At 36.2% G+C, this 25198-nt stretch overlaps 1 protein-coding gene and 1 non-coding gene across 2 annotated transcripts in view; one reads left to right on the top strand and one right to left on the bottom strand.

Annotated features, from left to right (window-relative positions):
• SBF2 (SET binding factor 2) overlaps positions 1-25198 on the bottom strand; it is a 436540-nt gene that overhangs the window by 207340 nt on the left and 204002 nt on the right. Inside the window, exons 4-6 of the mRNA XM_023509946.1 lie at positions 7691-7813; positions 6443-6553; positions 4997-5102 (exon numbers count right to left, since the gene is read on the bottom strand). Coding sequence (XP_023365714.1) covers positions 4997-5102; positions 6443-6553; positions 7691-7813 — 340 coding nt within the window. The remainder of the gene's footprint in view (positions 1-4996; positions 5103-6442; positions 6554-7690; positions 7814-25198) is intronic.
• LOC111724425 lies at positions 9260-9366 on the top strand. Its single transcript, XR_002772728.1, has one exon. It is a non-coding gene; the product is annotated as a U6 spliceosomal RNA (small nuclear RNA).

Below are 25198 nucleotides of genomic sequence, written 5' to 3' on the forward strand. Positions count from 1 at the left end.
TTTAAATTTAAGAATCAGGAAGCAAGAGAAGCCTTGGGAGTAAACAATATTTGGGCAAGATAGTCTAAAGTAATAGGAGAATTATGCCAAAAACAAACAGATGGGAATTGTCTTGGCAGAAACCATTTTTTAATTAAAAATTCTTTCTTTCTTTTCCCCCTTTCCTTCCTTCCTCTACTATTAAATCATTATGGAATTACTGAGATATATTAAAAACCATTAACTCCTAGAGATGGACATAAAGAAGTCTGAGGCAGGCTCTAAGGAGCTTACAATTCAGTGAAGACAGCAGATTGGTAAATAGTAGCTAAAACCACAACAGAACAGAGATAAGTCCAAAGTGCTACAGAAGACGAGTGTTCTTTATCCTGCTACCATTGGAGAACGGGACACATAAATGTCTAAATAGCCGTATTTTATAAAAGTATTAACCTCTAAGATGCTGAAAGAGCAGAGTGAAATTTTAGACAAGAGAATGTTGTAACAATAAAGAACATTTACTGGCTATCTTGCCTCAGGGCATTGGCACTCAATAAAGGATAACTCAGTACAAACATAGAGCGATTTAATAATGGCATTTAAGTCCCATAAAAGGACAACAAGGAGGACAGCTGTGAACCAGGATCTTTTTGAACTGTCCTCAAACCATGTAGTAACTATATATTTTGTTTACATGTGATTCTAGCAAGCACAGTAGGTTAGTTAACAAGGACTTAATTGGCCAATGATGTCAGTCTTTGGTATTTTTTACAATGGTTCCTTTACAGAACTAGCATAAATATTAAATCTTTAATTTTGAAATAGAAAGCAGCCGATTTCCTAATAACATTCTGACTGTTCCCTACAGTCCTGTTCTCAGGCTTCACCAAACATCTTACTATTCCTTGAAGGCCTTTTGGCTTCTTGTACTCTGCACATGCTTTTCCTTCTGGAATGCTCTTCTTCTATCTTTGTGGCTAGTAAGAGTTTGCTCTTGGTATCTCTATTATTGTGCTAGTTATATTGCATTATAATTTAAAAATCATAACTGTGTCTCCACTAGGCTAAAAGTACATCTGAGATAGGGTTGTAATTTAGTCCATCTTTATATCCCAAAGACTAGCTCAGGACATGGCACATGATAACAGTTTTGTAAATAGCTGATGAAAAATAATACTTCTGCCATCATGTAAGTAAGTGGGCAAAATGGGGGCATTATTAGAAATTCCTGTGCTATTTAATATAAGTAATTAAATTGGAAGGGTCTTTAGAGATCTTTAGGTTTCTAAAGTAGAGTTTGCATGGTAAGCATTTTTTTTTACTAAAGTGCTCCAGAAGGGACTAGCACAGAGATTTAATATGTTTCAAATACTCAAAGAACAAAGATGACATTCAAACTATCAAAAAATAATTCATCATAGATACAGTTGTAGTAAAACGCCAAATTTCCTATTTCCTCCTTTTTTACCTGGGGTACTATGCTATTCATAGTAATAGTCTAAATTCTTACATACTCAAATTTGCAAACTATCTTTTCAAAATTATAGGTGAGAAAATATATTTTCTTTAAATTTTTTTAACTCTTATATGTTTGTAGTTGGGACAGATCCCTATAACAAAAGACAGATTAACAAAAGAAAAATAAGCAGGTTTTCTTTAAAATCATATATTGAGAAAAAAAAATTTTTCCCATTATAAGTTAGAATAAGACTAAAACAAGTAACAGAGCTATATGAAGAAGCTAAGAAAACTGAAGGAACACAGGAACATGACTCCAGGCACTAGATTCTGCTCATTTAAGTTTAAAGGACAAAAATCATTCTACAATTGACACAAATTGGGTGGTTCATGAATTTACAAATCAACATTTTCTTTCTAAAGAAAACAATTTTGCACATCCTAAGCTTTCATTCTTACCTCTTGAATATTTTCATCTTTCTATTTTTAGGGATATGAATTACTTTTAATGTTCCTACAGAAGTTTGTAGCAGTACAATTACATAGTAATTATAGACGGAAGTTTTTCCAGGGGGAAATAAAAGTGAGAATAGGAAAAGTTTTCCATTATAACATTTTTTTTTTTTTTTTTTTACAGTTTTTGGCCAGGGTTGGGTTTGAACCCACCACCTCTGGCATATGGGGCTAGCACCCTACTCCTTTGAGCCACAGGCACCGCCCTTCCTTTTTCTTTTTTTGCATTTTTTTGGCCAGGGCTGGGTTTGAACCCGCCACCTCTGGCATATAGGGCCAGCACCCTACTCTTTTGAGCCATAGACACCACCCTCGTTATAACATTTAAAAACAGAACTAACTTTCTGAATAGTGAGGAATAGCTACTGTTGACATTTAAAGATTACCTACAAAATTAATCTTTTTAAGATAAACTGAAAAATAATTCCTTATCTATATAACAACTTTAAAAATCCACATTTAATGTCAGAGAATATTAATGGAGAAATATTGACCCATTGATGTCTAAACAAAAAGTGGCTCAATATGGACAAGCAAAAAGAAAGTACGCACATGAAAAGGTATAAACACAGACAGCACAAGATGAATAGGGTCTAATATGGGAACTGAGTGATGATAGCAGAAGGCCCAGGACCATACAACTAACTTTAATAATGTCTATTAAAGAGTTTAGTGCGAAAACTGGGGAGCAAGTGTTCTAAACAAGTATGCTGATTAGAATCCAAAACACAGGTGAACAAATATGACAAAAGACATCAGAGAATTTTACAAGATTATATGGGGTCAAGGATGTCCAACTGAAACAGGTATAGATAGATTAAAATATCAGAGGGGCTATAAAAAACCAATCCCTTATTAACATGAAAAAAACCATACTTAAAAACACAAATCTTTAGGTAAATAAAAATAATTTACCAATGCGGCAAAAAGAAAAAAGACAAACAAAAAAGATGGTAAATAAAAGAAATTATGTAGAATGAAGCGTGGAACGGCAGAAGTTCTCATAATTATTTCAGGCAATTACCAAGAGAACTTTTTAAACTGTGAAAAACAAAATCATTACCATAACAATTCTTAGAGAGAACAACAGAGGAAATGCTATCCTTACATTTAGATCTTTTGCAGGAAAACTAGTCAAGGCTACAACAGAATTTTACAGTCTTATCTGCTTCCTGTCTGTGTTTGTAAAATCCACCACCACTACCCTACCCCCAACCCAGGTAGTGAACTCTGATAATGGTCTAATATTGGTCTTTGACAACGTCCAACCACAATGACGGATGATAAGAGAATGTCTTTAGATAGAGTTATTACTACCACATGCTTTGAAACCACAACTCTGCACACAGCACTGTAGCTATTCATTCTGCTTCCTTCCTTTATCTTCCCTATTCTTTTCCTGAAAAAGCGAATTTAGAATCTACAAGCAATAGATAATAAAGCTGAACTACTAGAGACTAAAATGACAAAGAGTCATTTACAAAGAGAGTAAAACATGATCTGATCTTCAAATGCAGAAAAATCTTCAAGGTATGAATGCCATTTCTTTATGGCTAGAGCATTCATTCATTCATTCATTCAATAAACATTGATGCCTTTTGTGCCTAAGGCAGTATGCCAGAAACAGAGGACACGAAGAATAAGAAGACATGGTAGTTTTTGAAGCTCACAGTCTAGTAAGGGAAAACTCCCTTCTAGAGAAACTCCTATATATTATAGGCTACATAATCATTTCCATGCCATCCCTGAAGACATACTGGAACCAACATGTGTTCAGCCCTGGATCTCCTACCCCTAGACTTTTTGTTATGTGAAAAGGACAAAATCTTGACTTTGCTTAAGCTGTTGTATTCAGGTTCTTTTTCTTTTTTTTTAAATAGAAGTTAGGTATGTACAAAAGGACTTAAAATAATTTTATGACTTTAAGAAAGTATTTTATTGTAAAAATAAGACATATTGAAAAACCACAGAATAAAATTCATAACTGAGGGGTGGTGCCTGTGGCTCAAAGGAGTAGGGTGCCGGCCCATATGCTGGAGGTAGCAGGTTCAAACCCAGCCCCGGCCAAAAATTGCAAAAAAAAAAAAAAAAATTCATAGCTGAATAAATTGTCTAACAAATACCACCCATATTAAGAAAGAGAACTTTTGCCAGCAACTCTGAAAGTCCCTATCATGTGCCCCCAGTCATAATCCCCTCTACTGTTGTAAGTGACCATTCCGACATTCATTCATTCATCATTCCTTCTGAGACAGAATCCTGCTCTGTCACTTGGGCTAGAGTGCAGTGGTACTATCATGGCTCACTGTAAGTGAGGCCTCCTGGGCTCAAGTAATCCTCCCACCTCAGCCTCTCAAGGACTACAGATGCACCCCACCATGCCTGGCTGTTTTTGTTTTTTTTTTCCAAAAACAGAGTCTCTCTATATTGCCGGGGCTGATCTCAAAGTCCTTACCCTAAAGGATCCTCCTACTGCAGACTCCCAAAGAAATGCTGGGATGATTAATGTGAGCCATTGCATCTGTTTAATCCTGACTTTTGATTTATTTGCTTTCCTGATAATTTCTATTGGCAGTTTTTATCACTCAACAGTGTATCGCTGACCACTATAGTCCAGTCTCACTCTATTAAAAAACTGGATATCTTTCAAATCTCATTTAATCTAAGTGTCTCCTTCATTCCTTTCTTTTCCTCATAATTTATTTGTTAAAGGACCTGGGACATTGGTCTGAAGGAGTTTCTAATAGTCTAGATTTTGATAATTCCATTTTCTTGGTATAGTACAATGTGTTCCTCTATTTTCTGTATTACCTGTGATAAGGAAATTCTAATTGACCCCAAAATAAAAGGAGTCTAGGTTAAACATTTTTAAAAAGGATGAACACTTGGTAAAAGTAAGACACACAAAATTATACACTTTACATATCAAATATTAAATGATTTGTTTTATCTTGATTCAGATAAATGTGATTAGGTGATGTAAACTTAAAATAAACCTATTTTATAGGTTTCAACAAGAGGATACTGAACATGGGAGAACACATACCCAGCTGTTGGAACAGGAGAGCCACACTGGTGCCCGTGACGGGAAGAGTATCATGTAAAGGAGTCTGGATCAGCTGTCTATCTCCTGCTCCCAAAGAAAACAGCTTCTGCAGAGTGGGAGGAACATATGCACACACATGATTTCAGACATTTTCTTAAATAAAAATCCTCCTGAAGTTCAATTTTAGGGCAAATGACCATCTAAGATTGGATAGCCCACAGTATTCAAGTTACTTTTTGTGCAACTGAAAATGGTACAAGACAATTCAGTAGTCATAAGTTGACAATCCAGTAGAGATGAGACACAAAAATCAGTGATAATCATGACTGGTTAAAAGATAGTAAGATGTTAGGTCAACAACTTCAGTGAAAGCCCATAAAACAATTCTGGTACTTCGCAGTTTAGGCCCAACTATGACCAAAGTCACATTTAATATTCTGCCCTTGGAGCAGAGAGAAGAATAAATGAAGAAAGAATAGAGTTTAAAAAAGAGGATAAAAACTTAAGATGAAAGAATATATGAAAGACAGAAGACAGTTCAAAAGGCAAAGACGAGGAAAAGGGATGCCACTTTCACCATCAGTAACATCGTTATCTTCTTTTTTTTTTTTTTTTTTTTTTTTTGCAGCTTTTGGCCAAGGCTGGGTTTGAACCCACCACCTCCAGCATATGGGGCCGGCGCTCTACTCCAGCATATAGGGCCGGTGCCCTACTCATTTGAGTCACAGGTGCCACCCAACATCTTTATCTTCATCTTCAAATGAAGACAATGTGATTTCTAAAGGGCTATCCTCTTCCCCAATATTGTATAAGAATGAGCAATATAAACTATCAATTAATCATTTTTAGGGTTTAAGGCAGACGGTTTATTCTTTTTTAAAGGATGGCTGACCTAGAAACGTAAATAAATCATAGCTGCTGAGGTTCTTATTTTTCTACATTAGAGACAAATATGAAAAGCTCAAGACATACAAAATAAATGAATCTATTCATAACTAGATATAATATTACAGAGAACTGAAGAGTTTTCTTAATGTTACCTCCAATTTTTAATCACTGAAACATTTTTAAACTTCAGTTAATGAAAATGAGGTACAATTATATGGGAAAGTAAGAAAGGTAAAGGAGCACATTTAAAAGTTCAACTTAATAAAGTGTATTTCTAAGAAAATATAAACTGAGGTTCGAGTTACACAAAATATGACTTCTGATTATGCTATGTGAAAGATGAACCCTGTGTTAAAATTAACCCTGTGACACTAGGAAAAGAATGGAATCTTGAGTGTCTAAAAGGCAGGCCACAGGGACAATGCTTAAATAAACGAGGATCCTCGTGAAAACAAAAATATTTTAAGAATTCTTTTTCTTTTTCTTCATAAATTACATTAACTGGAGAGGAGGGGAAGTGGGACAGTGCTTCTCCATCTCGCTTTCCATTCTATTTACCTGAGACCCTCCAGCTGCCGGGACAAGGCAGGCACAAAGGTTTGCAATGAGACTTTCCAAGGAGACATTGAGACTGTCCACATACACAGTGTAGATCAAACCCAGGCAAGCCTGCAAAGACAGAGACACATGTAGTTATTTCATGGAAAAAGCACTAAAAATGAATTGTGACATCTGCTCTTAGGAAAATTTCTCTCTGAACCTAGTAAAGTATATTCTACAGTGATCATAGAATAAATTTTAAGCAGCAAATATTAAGTTTATTAAATTTTCCTCTAGAACCAGAACTTCCAAATGAGCTTCAGAGAGGAATTTACAGAAAACAGAAATCCCTAATTTGCAAAACAGCTGTTTGTACTGAGATGATTACTGTAGCAAATCTGTAGGGCTAAAATTGTGCCTCAATTTACTTTGCAGAACTCCAAATTTCAAAATAAAAATTTAAAATTTTTACCTTGTTTTGTGGTTCTTACAAATCCAGAACATTTATTCTATAGGAAAATTTAATATATAAATTATAATAAAGGATATAAAAATAGAGACAAGATGATAAGATTAACACTTTGAGCTCAGAGGAAGATAGGCAGCAAAACAGAAAATCAAATATATTCTTTATGTGTCTTTCAGTTTATTGAGGTTTATGACTTTGATCAGTTAGTATTTGTTAGGACTTAAACACTGTCATTGAAATCTTGATGCTAAGTTAATTAAAAAATATAAATTTACTTTCTCTTTACAGATATTATAAATTAGTACAAATATTTATAAATAAATTAATTTTTTTCTTACATTTGAAAATTCTGAGTATCTAAAAGAAGAAAAGACTGGAAGTAAACAATGTTTTAAAGCTACGTTGGCAGAAGTATGTTCAGAATTATTTGAGATCTCAAACATTCACCCTATTTACTTGACTCTGATTCCACATAAGGTGAATGAATAAACACGTGCAAAGTTGTTATATCGCTAATGCATTTTACATACTGGTAAGTAATCAAATTATTTCTTTAATATTTATAAATTTTGGATTTGATAAATATGGGAACTATTTAAAGACTACGTCCTTAGAAGTTTAAGAAGTTGCATTAACTTATTCAGGTATTCATTTCACCCACAATGAATGTATTTTTTAAGTTTCTGTTCATTTTATTTTATTCGTGAACTCCTAAATCGATCTAATGATATTGTGAATGCAAAGAATTTGTATCTTGGTTCAATAATACAAATTAATGGTAACTATGAGTTCTTTACCCTAAAAACTTCTGGATAATCTAATCTGGATACCAACACCAGGCTCTTGGGAGCAAACACTTCCGCAGGCTGAATTAAACCAGACACTTCCTCTTCACCTTCAATCTCTTCCTTCTTTGTTCCCTAGAAAAGAGATACTGTAATCAACAGACAGGATGTATTTCCTAGGTTCATAATTCACAAAAAATAGACATCATACACCCTCAAAGTAATTTATAAAAAATGCAAAATTAATTGCAAAATATAATTTATAAAAATCAAACTGCAAATGATATGTGGACAGCAATCTAAGAGTCAAGTAGGCAAAAAATTATGAAGCAGAGAATACTTATTTCATTTCTTTTTTTTTTTGAGACAGAGTCTCACTTTGTCACCCTAGGTAGAGTACTGTAGCATCATAGCCCACAGCAACCTCAAACTCCTGGGCTTAAGCAATTCTCTTGCCTCGGCCTCTCAAGTAGCTGGGACTACAGGTACCTGCCACAATGCCCAGCTATTTTTAGAGACGAGGTCTCTAGCTGGCTCAGGTTGGTCTCAAACTTGGGAGCTCAGGCAATCCCCCTGTCTCGGCTTCCCAAGTGCTGGGATTACAGGCATGAGCCACCACGCCTGGCTATTTATTTCATTTCTGAAAAGCTCATTCAGCTCCAGATATGTGTTAACAACTTTATTTGAGCATTTACTTTCTGAGTGAAATACCAGTAGTCAAAGATAAATAAGACATCTTCAAATTATTTTAAATAGTTACTGAAACAATTAAAAATGATACTTAAATGGAAAGTCAGTTTTCAAGAGAAGGAAAAGAAGTCTGTTTCAGAAACAAGGCACTAATTTTCAATTTTGTTTTTCTGCCTTAATCTTTCAAAGGAGAATTGTAAGCTTGTAGAATGGTCAACTCTCTGGGAAGTTAAAACACAATCGGCTCTAAACTGCTTTCATAATTAGCAAAAATGCTAATATTTTTGATAAAACATTTTTGCACACAAATTTAAGTTTTATAATGTATTTAATGCCACTGAAATGTACATATTTGTTAAATATGGCAATTGGTTAAAACAGCAAATCTTATGTATACTTTACTACAATAGAGAAAAGAAAGTTTTGGCCAGGTGCAATGGCTCACTCTTATAATCCCAACACTTGGGGAGGAGGTGAGAGGACTGCTAGAGGCCAGGAGCCTGAAACCTGTCCCCATAATATAGTGAGACCTCATTTCTAAAAAAGAAAAATTAAAAAATTAGGTAGGTGTGGTGACATCTATCTGTAGTCCCAGGTACTTGAAATGTTGAGGTGTAAGGACTGCTTAAGCCCAGGAGTTTGAGGTTGCAGTGAGCTATGATTGGAGTGTAGTATTTCAGCCTGTATGACAGAGCGAGACCCTGTCTCACAGTAAAAATAGAAAGTCTTAAAAAACATCTAAGTTTCAGTGACTAAAAACTGGTTAATAAACTGGGAAAACACTATTCTCATTTAAGAATTAACAAATACATTGTGCGTACCTACTGCTCCTTATGTATGTAACACTACGATATGACACACTGTAAAAGTTTTTTAAAAGGGGGCAAGTGAGGGCTTGCTTCGGCAGCACATATACTAAAACTGGAACAATACAGAGAAGATTAGCATGGCCCCTGCACAAGGATGACACGCAAATTTGTGAAGCGGTCCATATTTTTTTGTTTTCACTAAGTTGAATGATGTACATATGTTGATATTAATGTCCATTTTTTAAAAGTAAAAATAAAGTGTCTTACAATAAAAGGGGCAAGCGAATAAAGCGCTCAGATTTATTTTTAGATGATATTTTAAGATTCTAGCATATTTTCCTTAACTAGAATCCCCCTTTCTTTCTTTTACAGTAATCAAAGGTCTAGCTTATATTTCTCTTCCTCCCTGAAGCCTTTTCTTCACTTTTTTCTTTCTCTTACTTTCCAGCACAGTTCACCAACATATCATACTTGCTTATATTTATTTCTTCTGCCAAACCTTTCCATAAAATGCTGCAAAATGCAATATCCACCTGCCTGCTTGACTACTCCACTTAGATGACTAGCCGATATACCCAAACAAACCCAAAATATAGCTCCACTTTTCCCTAAACTCCATTCCTCCTGCCGTATCCCCCTATCTCAGTTAATGGCGACCCTATTCTTCCACTTGGCAAAACAAAAATCCTGATTTCCCTTTTTTTTTTTTTTTTGAGACAGAGTCTCACCTTGTCACCCTCAGTAGAGTGCAGTGGCATCACAGCTTACAGCAACCTCAAACTCTCGAGCTTAAGCAATTCTCTTGCCTCAGCTTCCTAAATAGCTGGGACTATGAGTGCCTGCCACAACACCTGGCTATTTTTATTTTTTGGTTGTAGTTGTCGTTGTTGTTTGGCAGGCCCGGGCTAGATTCGAACCTGCCAGCTCCAGTGTATGTGGCTGGAGCCCTAGCTGCTGAGCCACAGGCCCCGAGCCTGATTTCTCTCTCTTTAATACCCCATATACCTCTGTCAACATATCCTGATTTCTCACCACCTCCCAAATTCTCATCATCTCCACGGCTACCATAATACTGTGATCTACCAGCATCTCGCCTGGATTTTCACTAGTTGATTCTTTGGGTCCACTTTTCTTCCTTGCTGCTCTTTCACCACACTAGGCATGTTGCCACCTAGGTCTACGCATGTACTTGTTTGTTGTTCCTTTGCCTAAATAGTCTTTCCACAGATAGCCTAAAGGCTGAGTCCTTCATCTCCTCAGGTCTTGGTTCAAGCATCTTCTGCTCCAATAACTGTCTGCAGACAACCTTACTTAAACCTGCAATCCCCTAATACTCCCTATCACCTTTGTCAGCTTAATTTTTCTCCATAGCACTTGTCATCATCCAACAAGTTATCCATTTTATGTGTTCTGTTTTTTAGTCTATGTCCCCACTGGTATACGCCGCATAAAGGTCAGGATTTCCATTTTGTTCAGTGGCGATTTCCTAGATCCGAAAATAAGGGCTGGGCACATAGTTGTTACTTAATATTTGTTTAGTGTATACATTCAGGAATGAATTTTCTTCAACAGTTCATTTAGTTTCTAGTACAGTGCATTATAACCAAGTAGTAGATGTTAATGGAATGCACATATCCAAAGGGAACAATTTACTTTTTATACATTTGATAAGGTCCATATGCTCTTCAAAAACTTTCATTTGTTACAAGGAATAAATTAAAATTAGGTTGGTTGGTTTCTGGAATACATAAAAATAATAAAACTATGATGAATATAAATTTACCAAAGATTTCCACACTTAATGAATCATATTCTTCATGGATCACTAACAAATTCAAAATGACGAAAGAATGACTAACATTCCCGGAAGAGATAAAGCTATCCACATTTTTATGAGATTGTGATAAATACCCTATAGTACCCTTAGACATCTCCACTTGGATGACTAGCAGACATAACCAAAAATACTCCAAATACAGCTCCACTTCTCCCTAAACCCCATTCCTCCTGCAGTATCTCCTTAGAGGTCAGCTAGAGTAAGTAGATAATCATTTCTAATAGACGACCATTAACTTATTTTGACCAAAACATAAAATAGAATGCATTGTCATTTCTTAAACACTGTTTTTCAATTAAACACTAATAGGAATAGTAGTTATTAACAAGAAATAAAAAGGTCTGATATAATATAAATCAGTATCAAGTAAAAACAATTTCATTTTTATTACTATTGCTTGTTATTGACTTTTATTTATAATTATGCTGCAAGCGCTAAAATGTTATTATTCTTAGTTTTAATAACTCTCCTACAACAATACAATTCATATTTTCAAAGAAAAATATACTGCTATGCTAAAAAACAACAACAAAATAAATCCAAAAACTGTTAGATAAAATGAAATTTGCTCTAGAAGATGGTTAATGTGCTATTTTTGATCAAATTACTCTACAAATAATTTACCACGTAAGGGGGATATTCCCTCCACCATGTAGTTGCTAGAATATCTTTTGTGTAATAATTATATAATGATACTGTTTTATTTGGTATTGTTTTATAATGACAGATTTTTACATATTGAAAAGATATGTAAAATACTCTGTGAAATATTATAATAATGCTTTTATGTAAAATATTTTACATAATATGTTTACATGCTTTATTAGCAGAACAGTATTTATAAGCCTTCTTCCTTAAGATTATTCCTTGTTTTGAGTCAGTGTCACTAGTGATACAAACTTACCTTAAACATTGTTTGCTGAATTATGCAAGGCAGATGTCTAATACATATCAGCACCACATGCCCCACCTTCCCCATGTGTAGACTGCCTACCAGTTACTGCTGTGGATTCTCAGCTTCTGTGCAGCAAATGGTATGTGTAGCTCTTACTGTGCTTCAATGATATGGGATATTGCTCTTCAAATATATCCTCAGACAAAATGCTGAGAAGTACTAGATCGCTGAATTTATGTAATGAATTCATTTAGCAGAGAAGCACATGCTTTAGGAAGTTTATCCTGTCTATCATTCAAGTTCAACACTTCAGCTTCATCTTTGTTGCAGCTGGATGCTCCATTTTCACATCAAAGTGACTGCCATGTATTGTCCCTTCCCTCCTGAAAAGAGTTGTTGCATCCAGTATCTCCATGCTATTTTCAACGATATCATATAACACTAGAAATCTTCCCATATTTCCTTAAACAGTTTAAAAAAGGATAAAAGGAATTCTGCAAGTAAAAAGATTTTCAGTTCTAAATTTCTTACTGAAATGTGATATATAACATAGAGTTGCCTCAGTAAAGGGATTGAAGGACTTTAAAACTTTCCAGAATTAGAAATAGAGGAGTCCAAATAGTTGCAAAATTCTGTAAGGTCTAAAATTCCCCTGAAACCTTGTTCACTTCTTGCCAAAAAAATCTTTTAATCACATCGATATGGTGTCATGATAAACCATGATAAAACCTGGTTTATCCTTGCTTTGGTCTGGAAAATAGTGAATACATAAGAAATATACATTTTAAAATAACAAGCATTCAGACAATTCAGCCTACTGTTCAGAATCAAGTTTACCTCTAATAAAGAGAATAGCCTGCAAATTTTCCCCATCAACAGCATAATTCCTGGGCTCTACAGTGTTCAGAAGGCAGAACAAATTCAATTTTATATATATTCACTCAGAAAGCTACTATATGTTCTCATAATGCTTCCTATTTTAGTGGCACACAGTTCATAACTTGCTGTGTGTGTGTTTTTTTAAACATACTTATACAGCAACATTTTCCAAAGTGTTTTCTCTTGGAACCAAATAGACATTACTTCGCCAAAGGGTCTTTCAACCAAAGAATTTTAGAAACAACAACTTAAGCCAAGTTAAAATGGTTCCTTTACTACAGCATTTCTCAAACTTTGATGTGCACATATTGTTTTTTCAAGTTCAATGACAGGAAGTATAGTATACACTCATTAGTCAAATTTACTGGACCTCTTCATTACAGTACATCAAGAGGCTCTAACGCCCTACGGAACACATGTTGGAATTTCGACACATATAAAATGTCAAAACTTTGTTTAATAACCATGTAACATGGCATATTCAAACATTCCACCAGGAAATATGACATTTGGTTATAAAAAAAGTAAAGCAATAAATTCTACAATCATATTCATCTAAGAAGTACTCTTTATTGACAAGATGATTTGGAATAGTATTCTGTAAAAAATAAATTTGGGAGATTCTTTTAAAGTACATCTACTATGAAAATATTAAAATAAATCTTTAAAATCAAGCCAGGCATGGTGGCTCATGCTTATAATCTCAGTGCTTTGGAAGGCAGGAGGCCAGGTGTTTGAGACCACCTGGTTAACATAATAACACCCACTTCTCTACAAAACAAAAAATTAGTTGAGTGTGGTAGCAAGCACCTTGTAGTCCCACCTACTCAGGAAGCTGAGGTGGAAGGATCACTTGAGCCCAGGGGTTCAAAGTTACAATGAGCTATGACTGGGCCACTGCACTTCCAGGGTAGGTGACAGAGCAAGACTCTATCTCTAAACAAATACACACACACACACACACACACACACACACACACGTTTAAAATCAGATATAGTTAACATGACGGAATGACAAAAATAATGCAGTAGTAGAAGTATTTTAAATCTATCTTACCTACTTTATTTCAGAAACTGGTAACCACACGCAGAAATGACTCGCTATGGTCCCAGAGCTCCTTAAAAGCACACCTAGGATTAAAAGCCAACTCCTCCAACTGCTAGATTACTTCTTTTTCTACTGTCTTATATCTTATATATAACCTTTACAAGAAATAAGGTATTAGTTCAGAGAAGTGGTTTGGGAAAGATAACAGTTAAGAAGCCAAACTGGTAATCTAAAAGATGTTTAGATTATTATTTATTATTATTTGTTTGAAGGTAATCTTTCTTGATTTTAAGTAAAATAGTAATAACAATACAGTTGTCACTGTAGCCCTTCCTATCCTGAAATTGTTTTCATCAAAATTTAAGAAAAAGGTATTTGATATTGAAGGACTCTGGGAAGCTATTCTCAAAACATTCTCTCGTTGCTTTAATGACTCTTAAAAGAGCCTCTACCATTTTAAGCAGGTAGTATTAATTAATAATAATTGATTCAGTGATAGTTTTTCCCTACAAAATACACCTGTGAGGGATCTCAAGGGGACTATTAAGATTAAGCATAGTGTCCGTTATCCAGTTCCCATTTTACAAAGGGGGAAAGAGTAACACAGACACTTTGGTAAAAAGCATAGTCTCCATCACCCATAATAGAAGTAGAATCCCATGTGGACATAAGGTAAATTATCAAACTATAGAATAAACACAGAATATACAAGTCTCTTGATTTTTTTCTCTGTCTGAATTACGTTTATATGCTAGGTTTCACTAGACTCTAACTAAAGTCTAGTCTTGCTCATTAAGGTCTAAGAATTAGTCTCTAGAAGGCTGTTAAGTATAAAGTTCATTATTTTATTGGTAGGGCCAGTTCCCCTAATTTGCTATTCCTCGGTTTTGGAATAGCAAAGTAGGGGACTAAACCCTTTTTGAGGGAACCAAGATTTTTCCAAAAAGATGATTATGACAGTGTTATTCATAATACTGACAGAACAAAAAATTAATGCACATTAGGGGATTAATTAAATGTATTTATATGATCATTTAGCATACAGCCATTTTAGTAAAAAAATCCTTATTAGAAGAAAATATGTCAAACTACTAATTTACTTCTGCTCTCTCAATTTTCTCCCTATACATTCTATACTTTCTACAACGAGCATAGCTTACTTTGATAACAAGTTATAGTGGGGGAATGGCTGGGTTGATAAGATAAATCTGCCCAATGTTTTGTATGTGATTTTCTCTATTGCTCCAAATTTTCCCATCTAGAGATCTGTTCAGAAATCCATTTTTATTACTGATACTTCATTTTTCCAGGTAATTCCTTAATTGCTTAGAATTAACTGTTGTATGAAATTATGTTTAAATTTATTTTGTTTTTGCCAATGTCTTATGAATGGTTTAAATAATCTTCATGGAAATGTACAGACTCTGGCTCAGCGCCTGTGGCTCAAGTGGCTAAGGCGCTAGCCACATACACCTAAGGTGGCGGGTTCAAATCCAGCCCGGGCCCGCCAAAAACAACAATGACGGCTGCAACCAAAAAATAGCCGGGCATTGTAGCAGGCGCCTGTAGTCCCAGCTACTTGGGAGGCTGAGGCAAGAGAATTGCTTGAGCCCAGGAGTTGGAAGTTGTGAGCTTGACGTCAAAGCACTCTACCCAGGGGGACAGCTTGAGGCTCTGTCTCAAAAAAAAAAAAAAAAGAAAGAAATGTACAGACTCCATTCGTTTGTAATGCTTCCACTGTTGGACACTGATCTCCCACACACACTAGGGTCTGCTTTTGGGCTGTCTTTTTTGTTGCCACAATTGTTCTTACCTTTGACACCAAATTCTTGAGCTATAACCAGCTTTGTAATATACATTCTGTGTTTTAGTGTTTGATCTTTGCAGACAGACTCAAGCGCACTTCATCTTAGCACTTAATGTCCCTAGGTAAGTCTCTTAGCCTCACCTATAAAATGGAAAAGTTAAGAACTACTAAATGGTGCTTTTGTGGAAACAAAGTGAGATAAACTATATGTGAATTGAATAAAAGGGAATCAAAGTGCTCTAAAACTTTTAGCATAGTACCCAGAACATGATAAACCTTCAGTTTATCACATGCATTAAAATCGTTGTTTTCTAGTCATAAGCTTTTTGTTTGGCTTTCCCTTTTTCTTTCCCCTCTTCTGGGTCTTAGCTCTTATTTTTTATATGTCCATTGAGTCCTTCAAATCCTGTATGACTTATTTTAATTGCCCAGCCTGTAACTATTACCTATCAGATATGCTATCACGTAGTGTATGGTACTTTGGAATGTTTTTGTGCCTCAGTTTTAGTTCTGCCACCCAGCTAGATCTTAAGCCTACTGAGAGGAACAGACATATCTTTTGCCTTCTGTCTCTCCCTTTTTATTCCTCATCTTATCTTCCCAGCTTACATTCATTCATTCTTTCTCTCTCTGATAATCTGCTGACACATGAAATGTCTATCACCGGTTCAGAAACAGGTATATAGACACATAAAAGAACTTTAAAAAGAGACAAATGAAATTTAAAACTTAGGTAGGTCTATCATATTTTTTATGTAAGCCATAAAATCCAATATCAAATCTATCATATTTTACCGATTACTTTCAGTAACTTCAAATCACATTTTTTAGATCAGTAATTCTGGGAACATAGCATCAAAAGTTTAATGCCAAAGTTTTGCTTGTGATTACTGACAAGTGTTACTGTATCTTGAAAAGATAAGAGAGCCAACATTTTAAAAGCTGCACAATTATACTTTGTATGATGTATGTCCCTAAGCTCTTTCTCTTTAGGCTTCCAAATAACATGTCATAGTATATTTGATATGAAGTAACTCACACCAAACAAGAATTAAAAGATCTATTTTGAACCGATTATATGATCCAAAAATAAAAGAAAAACACATTTTAAAAAGGACATAGCTACACAGTTCATGCCAAAAATGAGAATAACTTTACTGATGACCTAGAAAGAAATATCTTTTGTGCTGCAATTTATTTTTTCCAAACTCTACCTCATTGTTTGTACCCTTTTTTGGACCAAGCCCCCAAAACATTAACTTTCTGTTTCTAGTACAGAAAAGCAGTCTTACAATTCTGGCTAGCAGCTAGTACCTAAGTACACCCATATAGAAGCCTCACAACTTATCTACATTTGCAGAATCTTGGAAAAACTCTTAAGATGTAGACTCTCTACTTTTGTAAGTTAATCGTAAAAAATAAGTTATGATTTTGGGGGGTGGTTCACTTAAAAATGGCAAATGGGAAAATATCTGAGATAAGAAGAAAAAATTTTTTGAGATAGAGTCTCATTATGTTTGCCAAGCTAGACTGCCATGTGGTCAACCTAGCTTAGAGCAACTTCAAACTCCTGGGTTCAAGCAATCCTCCTGCCTCAGCCTCCCAAGTAGCTGGGACTACAGGCTCCCACCACCACATCCAGCTAATTTTGCTATCTTTACTAAAGACGGGGTCTTGCTCTTAGTCAGGTTGGTCTTAAACTCCTGAACTCAAGTGATCCTCCTGCCTTGTCCTCACAGAGTGCTAGGATTACCGGTATGGCCACCACACTCAGCCAAGAAAAATAACTTTTTAAAACGCTGATTCAAAATATGCAAGGAGCATGATGCAATTCAAACAAACCATCTGCTAGACACATTGTAATTAAATTTGCAAAAGTCAAATGAAAGAGAAAATTCTTCAAGGAGCCAGGTGTAAGTGACTTCTTACCTACAAAGGGAAAACTATTAGGAGCACAGTGGACTTTTCAGCCGAAAATATTTTAAGCCAGAAGAGATGGTCATCTGTATTTAATATTCTCAAATAAAATAATTTAGCCCAAGGTTCTATATCCTGCTAAACTAAGTTTTATATTTGATGGAGAAATCAAATCTTTTACTGACATGCAAACACTGAGGAAATTCACTATAAGACGACCACCTCTACAGAAAGTACTCAGATCCATTCTTCACACTGACCAGCACAATGATCCACAAGCAAAATAGACATCCAGAAATTAAAGGACAAAGCCCAGCTTTCAGGATGGCAGAAGAGATAAAACCAAGCAACAGAGTCCCACAAAACAAGATGTAGTAAAATTCACTATACTTATTAATTCTCTTGATAAATGTGAATGGCTTGAATTCCCCACTGAAGAGGCGCAGGCTGGCTGACTGGACAGAAAAGCACAAGCCAGCAATATGTTGTCTACAGGAAACACATTTAACCTCTAAGGACAAAACAAGACAAACAAGGGTGAAGAGATGAAAAACAGTATTTCAGGCAAATGGAAATTAGAAGAAACTAGGGTTGCAATCTTATTTACAGATACAATTGGATCTCAACCAACAAAAAGGAAGAAAAAGACGGACACTATATACCAGTAACGGGAACAATAACAAAGAGGACATTTCAGTCCTAAACATCTGTGCACCCAACTTAAATGCTCCCAGATATATAAACTGAATACTAACTGATCTGAACAATGATATTCCCCAGCATCATAATCCCTGGGGACTTCAACAGCCTCTGACAGAACTGGACAGATCCTCCAAGCCGAAACTAATCAAAGAAACAAGGAACTTAAACACGACCCTAGGGCAATTTGGCTCAATAAACATAAAGAGAACATACCACCTGGGCGGCGCCTGGGGCTCAAAGGAGTAGGGCGCAGGCTCCATATACTGGAGGTGGTGGGTTCGAAACCCTTCCCAGCCAAGAACTGGGGAAAAAAAAAAAAGAGAGAGAGAGAGAGAGAGAGAGAACATACCACCCCAAACAATTATGTACACATTCTTCTTACCAGTTCATGGATCATAGTCCAAAATTGATCATATCCTAAGCCAAAAGTCAAACCTCAACAAAATTAAAAGAGTAGAAATTATTCCTTGTATCTTTTCAGACCATCAGGAAATTAAGGTAGAACTCAACTCCAACAAAAGCCTTCATTGCTATACAGTCATGGAAACTGAGCAACTTTATGCTGAAAAACAGCTGGGTCAAGGAGGGGATAAAGAAGGAAATCATTAGATTTTTTGAACAAAACAATAATCAAGCCATAAGCCATCAAAAACTGTGAGATACTGCAAAACAGCCCTAAGAGGGAAATTTATTGCATTAAATCCTCACATTCAAAAACAGCACAAATCAACAACCTAATGAACTATCCCAAGGAGCTAGGAAAGGAAGAACAATCCCAGATCTAACAAAAGAAAAGAAATAACTAAAATTAGGTCAGAACTAAATGAAACCGAGAACATAACAACCATTTCAAATATCAGCAAAACAAAAAGTTGGTTCTTTAAAAAGGGTAATAAAATCAATATACCCATGGCCAGATTAACTGGAAACAGAAAACCAAGATCTCTAATAATAAATTCAATCTGAAACAAAACAGGGGAAATAATAGATATCACAGACATATAAAAGATCACTGGCTACTATAAAAAAACTCTATGCCCAGGAATTCGAAAATGTGGATGAAATGGACCAATACCTGGAATCACACCACCTCCCTAAACTCAACTAGAAAGAACTAGAAATTTTGACCAGACCAATATCACGCACTGAAAGTGCAACAACAATTAAAAATCTTCCAAAAAAGAAAAGTCCTGGGCCAGATCATTTTACAATCGAATTCTACCAAACCTTCAAAAAGAAGCTTTTACGTATATTGTAGAACTTATTCTAAACACAGAAAAGGAAGGATTCCTCCCTTACACATTCTATGTAGCAAACATCACCCTGATACCAAAACCAGGAAAGGACCCAACAGAAAAGGAAAACTACAGACCAGTATCACTAATGAATATTGGCACCAAAATATTCAATAAAATCCCAGCAAATAGAATACAGCTACACATTAAAAAAATTATACATCATGATCAGATAGGCTTTATCCTAGGGATGCCAGGTTGGTTCAACATACACAAATCCATAAATGTAATTCACTATAGAAATAGAAGTGAGAACAAAGACCATATGATCCCCTCAATAAACTGAGAAAAAGCTTTTGACAAAATTCAGCATGCCTTTCTGACAAGAACACTTAAGAAAATAGGCATTTTCTTAAACTGATGGGACATTTCTTTCTTTCTTTTTTTTGTAGTAGCAAAATGTCTTTATTCCTGACATCTTTTATAATAAACTAATCATGTACACCACGTTGATCAATAATCCTAACATCCTCTATTCTTATCTTTTTTTCTTTTTTTATTATTAAATGATAGCTATGTATGTTGGGATATTTCTTAAACTGATAGAGGCCATCTACAGCAAACCCACAGCCAGTATCATACAGAATGGAGTAAAATTGAGAGCATTTCCATTAGAACTAAAACCAGACAAGGATGTCCACTATCACCACTACTATTCTACACAGTGCTGAAAATCCTAGCCAATGCAATCAGGCAAAAGAAGGATATCAAGGGGTATTCCAAAGGGGACAGAGGAAGTAAAACTCTCACCCTTTGTTGAAGATATGATCTTAGACTTAGAAAATCCCAGAGATTCAACCACAAGGCTGCTGGTAGTGATAAAGAAATATGGTGTGTCTTGGGGTACAAGATTAATATTAAAAATCAGTAGCTTTCATATATGCCAATAACAGCCAAGACGAGAAACAAATCAAAAACACAATACCCTTCACAATAGCTTTAAAGAAAATGAAGTAATTGGGAGAATTCTGTAACACTGAGAAATAGAAGAGTATTTTTAACAAATGCGTTAACATACCATGCTCATGCCTGGGAAGAATCAATATGGTTAAAATGTCCATATTACCAAAGCAATCTACAGATTTAATGCAATCCCCATCAAAGCACTAATGTCGTACTTTAAGGAAACAGAAAAAATAATACTATGTTTCATACGGAACCAGAAAAAAACAGAAATAGCTAATTCTAAGAAATCAGCGATTCTAAGAAATAGCAATTCTAAGAAATAAAAACAAATCTTGAGGCATACATTGGATACTTGCTTTTCCATTCTTGCAATACTTTACCAAGAAAAATGTTCTTCAACTCTATCCAGGTTAATACAAAAGTCTCCATCTTTCTTTATGGCTGAATAGTATTCCACAGTATCCATATACCAGTTTATTAATCTAATCAAGAGTTGATGGGCACTTGGGTTGATTCCACATCATTTTATGAAGAACATTCCCTTTGCAATTGCAGAAACACCAAAACTAAATAAATTGGAGCACGATCAAACTAAAAAGCTTCTGCATAGCTAAGGGTGCAACAACTAAAGCAAATAGACAGCCTTCAAAATGGGAGAAGATATTTGCAATCTGACAAAGGGCTGATAACTAGAATCTATAGAGAACTCAAACTAATCAACAAGAAAAGAGCAAACAATCCATCTTTAAGTGGGCAAGAGACTTGAACAGAAAATTTTCTGAAGAAGGCAGATGAATAGACAACAAACCATGAAAAAATGTTCACCATTCCTAATCATCAGAGAAATGCAAATTAAAACCACCCTGAGATATCACTCAACCCCAGTAAGAATAGCTCATAACATAAAATCCCAAAGCTGCAGATGCTGGCATGGATGTGGAGAGGACACACTTTTACACTGCTGATGGGGCTACAAACTAATACAGCCTCTATGGAAAGAAATATAGAGAATCTGCAAAAACCCAAAAGTAAACCTTCCATTTAATCCCACAATCCAATTACTAGGTATCTACTGTGAAGAAAAAGAATCATTTTACCATAAGGACATTTATACTAGAATGTTTATTGCAGCTGAGTTCAAAATCACCAAGATGTGAAATCAGCCCAAGTGCCCATCAACCCATGAAGAGATTAATAAACTGTGGTATATGTGTATCATGGAATACTATTCAGTCATAAAGAAAAATGGAGGCTCGGTGCTCATAGCACAGTAGTTATAGTGCTGGCCACATATATCCTGGTTGGCAAGTTCAAATCCAGCACGGGCCAGCTAAATAACAATGACAACTGTAACAAAAATATAGCTGGGGATTGTGGTGGGCACCTATAGTCCCAGCTCCTTGGGAGGCTGAGGCAAGAGAATTGCTTAAGCCTAAGAGTTTGAGGTTGCTATGAGCTGTGATGCCACAGCATTCTACTGAGGGTGACATAAAAAAAAAAAAAAAAAGAAAGATGGAGACTTTACATCTTTTGTATTAACCTGGATGGAGTTGAAGAACATTCTTCTTAGTAAAGGATAGCAAGAATGGAAAAGCAAGTATGCAATGTATGCAATACTAGTATTAAACCAATATATAAGCAACTACACCCCCACATTAGAGAAAAACACAGTTAAATTCAGGCGGGAGAAGGAAGGAGGGAGAGGGAAAAGGAGAGGAGGGAGGGGAAAGGTAAGCTCTCACCTAACATGTACCATGTAAGGGTATACAGCACAGCCCCTGGGTAAAGGGCTCAACCACAACTTGAACTATACCTAAGAAATGCAAACAATGTACCATCATCATTTGTACTCTCCTATCAGTCTGAAATAAATAAAATAAAAATAAAACAATAAAACCAACCCCTCCCCCAAAATTACAAGGTTACAGATTTTAGCTTCTAATATTATTCCCTACTAATATTTCAAGGTTGAGGCAGGGAAGGAACAAGACTAACCTAGATGAGGCCAGCACGGTGGCTCATGCCTGTAATCCTAGCACTTTGTGAGTCCAAGGCAGGAGGATTGCCTGAGTTCACAGGTTCAAGACCAGCCTGAGAAAGAGCGAGACCTCATCTCTAAAAATAACCAGGTGTTGTAGCTGGTACCTGTAGTCCCAGCTACTGGGGAAGCTGAGGCAAGAGAATTCTTGAGCCTAGTAATCTGAAGTTGTTGTGAGCTGTGATGCCATAGCACTCTACTAGGGGCGACAAAGTGAGACTCTGTCTCAAAAAAAAAAAAAAAATACTAATTTATATCAGACTGTGATGCCATAGCACTCTACTAGGGGCGACAAAGTGAGACTCTGTCTCAAAAAAAAAAAAAAAATACTAATTTAGATCAGACCAACTTTGTTATGACCGAAAGTAAGGAAGATTTTTTTTTTTTTAATGATGATGACTTGTAAAAAGAATATAGGAACCAGCCTGAGAGGTACCCAGGCTTGCCAAATATGGAACAATTTGCACGTTACAAAAATGAACATTTTTGGCTCATTCTTGAATTACTAGCTACCTGGGAGGCTGAAGCAAGAAGACTGCTCATGGGCATGAGTTCAAGACCAAACTGGGCAACACAGCAAGACCTGGTTGTTAACATTTTTGTTTTTAAATTAGTGGGGCATGGTGGTACATATCCAAGTCCCACCAACTCGGGAGGCTAAGATGGGAGTATCCCTTAAACCCAGGAGTTCAAGGCTGCAGTGAGCTATGATGTCACCACTGCACTCCAGCCCGGGTGGTGAGACCCCATCACTAAAAAGATAATATAATGAAAACCATTAGTAGATTATATCCTATTTAAAAAAGAAACCTGATGATTCCATTGCTCAGATATACAGACAAGAAGGGAGAGCTCTTGCTTACAGTAAGTTGTCACTGCTGATGGGAAAAGGTAGAGGGAGTCAGAGTTGGAAAGTAATCATTCTGCAATGATCATAACCAAAACTGGAACAGACACAAATCATCAGTAAATGGTGAATCTGGGGGAGCATGAGTGATGAGCTGCAGGATATTTGCATAGTCTTACGGTGTCTTTCTACAGATTGCTTATTAATTGCCAGCATAAAATAGCAATATCCAGTAGAGAAATCTGACAGTCACCTGTCTAGTCACCAAAATCAGCCTCATCAAAGAGGAGCATATAGACACTGTGTACTTCCAGATGTCTACACCTGGACGGACACCCTCAGACAGACACTTATGTACTAGTCCAACTGCTGATGCGCAGCCTGAATCTAATAATGAGACACACTAGAAAACACAAAATAAGAGACATTCTATTAAGAGGGTGAAAGGGAGTTATATTATTCAAAACTTGCGGGAGGCGCCTGTGGCTCAGTGAGTAGGGCGCCGGCCCCATATACCGAGGGTGGCGGGTTCAAACCCAGCCCTGGCCAAACTGCAACAAAAAAAATAGCCGGGCGTTGTGGTGGGTGCCTGTAGTCCCAGCTACTTGGGAGGCTGAGGCAGAAGAATCACCTAAGCCCAGGAGTTGGAGGTTGCTGGAGCGACTCCGCTGCACTCTACGGAGGGCAAAAAAGTGAGACTCTGTCTCTACAAAAAAAAAAAACAAACTTGCAAAGTCATAAGACAAAGAAAGGCTGAGTAACATTCCAGATGAAAGGAGACAAAAGAAAAATGACAGCTGAATGCAACATACGTAATGTGTCCTGGATCCTGTGCTGGACGAGAAACAGGTAGGGGCTCCATTCTTTTATTAGGTCAAATGAAAAAATTGGAATATGGCCAGTAAATATTACATTAATGTTAAATTTCCTCAGATAGATAACTGCACTGTTTATGTTCCTTTGAAATATCTACTCCAGGATTTAGGGTAAAGGAAGATGATGCGTGCAATTTTCTTTCAAATTGAACCTGAGAGCTAACTTGGTTAGGCCCACCAAAATGGGACTCACCTTGCTTGCTTTTAGCCACTGGCTCCTAGTTGATTTTAAACCTACATAGTTAAAAGTTACCTAGCTAAGCAATCCTCTAGGTTTGTTATAGATAACATCTCTGACGTATATATCACCATGGTAACAGTTGCTTACAGTTGTTTTTCAGGAACTAGAGGGCAGCTCCAGTCCAGTCTGAAGCAGCTGAGGCCACCAGACCTTCAAACGGGCCTGTGCAAATGTCTAAGAGGTGACCTTTGATGTCAGAAGAACAAAAATTCCTCCCTTAGATCACGTTAATGCCGCCATTTTCTAAATACAGAAGCTTTACTCCTGTGCAGATCACCAGATACCTCACTTTCCCTAACCTCCAATCACCTTCTCCCACTCCTTAGACTACTCTGATTCCTTACCCCATAAATATCCCTAAGCCCCATCTTCAAGGAGGTAGATTTAGCATTTGTTCTCTTGCCTCTTTGCTTGTGAATAAACCCTTTCTTTGAGGCAAAACTCATCTCAGTAATTAGCATACTGGTGTAGCAGGAAGAAAGATCCTGGTTCAGATTCAAAATGGTTCTGAAAAGAAAAAAATGTGGGCAGGGGAGAGGAGAAGAGAGGGAAGAAGAGAGAGAGAGAGACAGAGAGAGAGAAGCAGGAAGGGAGGGGGTAGAGGGAGGGAAGGAGGGAAGAAGGGTAGGAGGGAGAGAGGAAGATAGATCTCTAATTCTAAATCAGTGGGGCAAAATTTTAACAAGGATATAAGGATTTTTACTATTCTTACAACTTCTCTGTAAGTTTGAAAT

Source organism: Otolemur garnettii, unplaced genomic scaffold (genome assembly GCF_000181295.1).
Source record: "Otolemur garnettii isolate 467f Iridium unplaced genomic scaffold, OtoGar3 scaffold00001, whole genome shotgun sequence".
Classification (NCBI taxonomy): Eukaryota; Metazoa; Chordata; class Mammalia; order Primates; family Galagidae; genus Otolemur; species Otolemur garnettii.